Source organism: Rhagoletis zephyria, unplaced genomic scaffold (assembly GCF_001687245.7).
Source record: "Rhagoletis zephyria isolate East Lansing unplaced genomic scaffold, Rhagoletis_zephyria_1.1 Rzeph_scaffold_02198, whole genome shotgun sequence".
Lineage (NCBI taxonomy): Eukaryota > Metazoa > Arthropoda > Insecta > Diptera > Tephritidae > Rhagoletis > Rhagoletis zephyria.
The window spans coordinates 11752-15499 of record NW_016159282.1 but is presented as its reverse complement, the minus strand read 5'-3'; the positions used below and the strand labels follow the sequence as shown (position 1 = coordinate 15499).

General features: G+C 31.6%; 1 protein-coding gene across 3 annotated transcripts in view; it reads left to right on the top strand.

The window, feature by feature from the left end:
• The window catches only part of mrj (DnaJ heat shock protein family (Hsp40) member B6 mrj), a 65599-nt gene extending 62279 nt beyond the window's left edge, over window positions 1–3320 (top strand). For all 3 annotated transcript variants that reach the window (XM_017620575.1, XM_017620577.1, XM_017620578.1), the window contains 3 exons: window positions 2120–2323; window positions 2382–2649; window positions 2707–3320. In XM_017620575.1, the coding sequence (XP_017476064.1) occupies window positions 2120–2323; window positions 2382–2649; window positions 2707–2812 (578 nt within the window). In that variant the 3' untranslated portion in view covers window positions 2813–3320. The remainder of the gene's footprint in view (window positions 1–2119; window positions 2324–2381; window positions 2650–2706) is intronic.
• Window positions 3321–3748: the final 428 nt, after the last annotated feature.

Here is a 3748-nt window from a genome sequence, read left to right as displayed (position 1 = left end):
TCTCCTTTATGTAGGAAGCTAAACCCATTAAATTATGTTACCGGTTTACCTACCGATCACACAGCAGTCAAAATCACTTAGATTGGAGCTGTATAGGATATATCTTCCATACTTCTGATTTGTTTAGATATGATTTTTTATATACACCCCGCGACAAACGATAGCANACTGATAGTGAAAATTACAAAGATAGGGTCAGTATTACATATAGCTCCCATACAACTGATTGTTCAGATTTGTTGAGGTTTTTTGTTATAACTTCTCCATTTATACAGCTGGAAACATGAAATTTCGCATTATTTTCACTAATTATCAACAGAAAGTTTACAGTAAAATTAACAAAGATCGGGTCACTATAACCTATTTATTGCCTCCATACAACTGATTGTTCAGATATGGGGTTTCACTGTGAAACTCCTTTATATGGGTAGCCGATAAATTTACAAAGTTTACTGAGAAAATCGTCAAAATCTATGCTGTATAAGCTCTATCTCCTATACCACTGATTGTTCAGATACCAGTTTTTGCGATATATCTCCTTTATGTAGGAAGCTAAACCCATTAAATTATGTTACCGGTTTACATACCGATCACACAGCAGTCAAAATCACTTAGATTGGAGCTATATAGGATATATCTTCCATACTTCTGATTTGTTTAGATATGATTTTTTATATACACCCCGCGACAAACGATAGCACATACACATTTTTACCGGATTTGACTACTTTTCTTTAGATTTTTTTAAGGTTAATTGTTTTTATATAGAAAACTAGAACTTTTTATCTAATAAATACCATATAAATCTTAATTTCAGACTTTGTACAAAATCCATGCATTTTAATTTTAATTTCTAGAATAATTTTTGGTANATGTTATCGGTTTACATACCGATCACACAGCAGTCAAAATCACTTAGATTGGAGCTATATAGGATATATCTTCCATACTTCTGATTTGTTTAGATATGATTTTTTATATACACCCCGCGACAAACGATAGCACATACACATTTTTACCGGATTTGACTACTTTTCTTTAGATTTTTTTAAGGTTAATTGTTTTTATATAAAACTAGAACTTTTTATCTAATAAATACCATATAAATCTTAATTTCAGACTTTGTACAAAATCCATGCATTTTAATTTTAATTTCTAGAATAATTTTTGGTATGCAGTTTTACAGCTTATTAAATTCTAGTATAATAAAGTGCAAGTTTTAAGTTGCAAAAAAATCGTGTTGATTTTTGATGTATTTTTTTTTGCTGACGGTGTTATGCACTTATTCCATATAAAAAATTACTTTGTAAGGCAGAAAATGAGTGATACCGAAATTTAGGTTTACATATGGTATTTGTTAGACAAAGAGTTATACAGCGGTGCTCTAACATGTTTTCTTTTCATAATACAGTCATAACTTAATAAATTCCTTATTTATTTTAGAATAAACTTCTAGTAATAGTGACTAAAGAAAAACGTTTTCTCATAAAATTGTGAGAAATACAAACGTTCGAAGTGAAAAAATAAAATCGTTATAGTGGTTCAGATTTCTTCAAAAATGTTCTCTATATAAAGGCATAATAAAACAAAATTTGCCTAAAATATTGCTAAGCTTAAACTTAACAGTTCGCGAAGTATTGCGAAAGCGTTTGAGAATTTCAAGTGGCAGATATACTGTAAACACAGTTACGTGAATTACACTGTGCGACACTCCAAAAAGCGGACGAGTGACGTTACTTTTCTTGTCCAGGAAAACAAGAATTTAAATATGAAATTTTCCAACACTACCCAAAACTTGACTTTAAACCGGTTTTGCGTACTTAGAAGCCTCTAATTAAGTGGAGTATCAACCGACCTTTTTATTTGCATGCACATCGAAGTGAAGATTTTGGGGGTGTTTAGAAAATTTTCATATTTCGATTCCTGTTTTATTCGACAATACCTACAAGAAAATTAACATCACTTCTCAGCTATTTCTACTTCATTCTTTTGTGTGGCACTGTGTGATTCTACCAGACGAACGACCTCAACTAATTTGAATTTTTTTAACTTTGTTTGTTAACACTGTGTTAGTTGCTTTTTGTTTTATTTGATAATTATGCATTTTTAAATATTACAGAAAAAAAACGACGTGTTTACGACCAGTACGGTAAAGAGGGTTTGCTGGGAGACCGTGGCCATCATCGGTCTTCGCGTCATCATCATACACATGATTTCGAAGATTTTGATATAATGGGAGGTTTTCCATTCGTATTTCGCCCACCAGAGGAAGTTTTCCGTGAATTTTTTGGTGTAAATTCGCCATTTGCTGATTTGTTTAGAGGTAAGGTAACAGAACAAAGTTTATCTATGTTTTATTTATTTAATAATATGTGTTATAGATGTACATGGCTATCCACAGTCGAATAGACAGAATAATGGGCTAAGTAGCAGTGGACGTCAGCATGTTGGTACAAAATTGGCTTCACCATTTGGAGCGCCTATGCTGAACTATTCTATGATGGATTTCATGATGCCTTCAAATGGATTCACCTCGTTTAGCTCAATCAACTCAATGTCAAATGGAAGGAATGGTCCGGGAAATGGGGCAGTCAAACGCACTTCCACCTCAACGACATTCGTTAATGGTAAAAAACTGATGACTAAACGGTAAGCAAATAAATTGCACTGCTTGAGCGATTATACACCTCTTTTTTTTAATTGCAGAGTCTATGAAAATGGAAAGGAGACTGTCTTTTCATATGAAAATGATGTCCTAAAATCAAAGACTGTGAACGGAGTTGCGCAGAAACTCTCTTCAATCACAAATTAGAAAAAGTCATAAATGTGTTAAAATATAAGAAGAGGAAAAGTTATTAATCTACACAGTGTCCCTGAAACCTTCCTCTCTTTGACTAGGATTTTCCACTACCATAGTTTATTTAATTTGGTTATTATTTTTATACGAATATTTTTAATTCTAACATAAATTAGTTAGCGATTAGTGAAGAGAATTTATTTAACTATTCTCTTTGGCAGTATGCTTATTTAACATAATCAGAATATATAGATGTGAAGGTAAACGCTACGAAATGTTAATTAGCCATCGATAGCTGAGGAAAGACAACTATTTTAATTCTAAAAATTGTGAAATATTATTCATTGAAAAAATTAATACTCGTTTTAATTTTATTAAGCACGTAATATAATTTTTCTATAATTAGTTCACACAAAACTAGGGGCGTGCGTCTAAGCAGTACTCATAACTAAATTACTTTTATAAAGTGTGTAATGGAGGTTTGAATACACCCTATCGAAGCAATTATATTTTTCTCAAAAAATATCGATTATGTAGAAAAAATAGATGTGTGTACCGATGCGATATATGTAAGTATTTCTGTCTCATTTACTAACAAATGCATACATATCGTCACCTGAAATGCAAAATAACGTAACAACATCGCCACTGAAATGGAAAAAGTCGTGACTAATTATTATTTTTCCATAAAACGACTGGGGAGTTGTAATTTGATGAAATCCATCATAGTAATCAAAAAGTGAATTTTGATTTTTTATAAGTTACGAATTTTTGAATTTCAGTCGATGATGTTACGTTATTTTGCACTTCAGGTGACGATATACAAATATATAGAAAGGCCCTGAATATATTTCTTTCAAAATCCAGCTTTCCACAAAATTTGGTAGGCGCCTCATTAAACATCTTATGCAATTTTATATCAATTACGACAGGTTTGAATTATAAACAGTA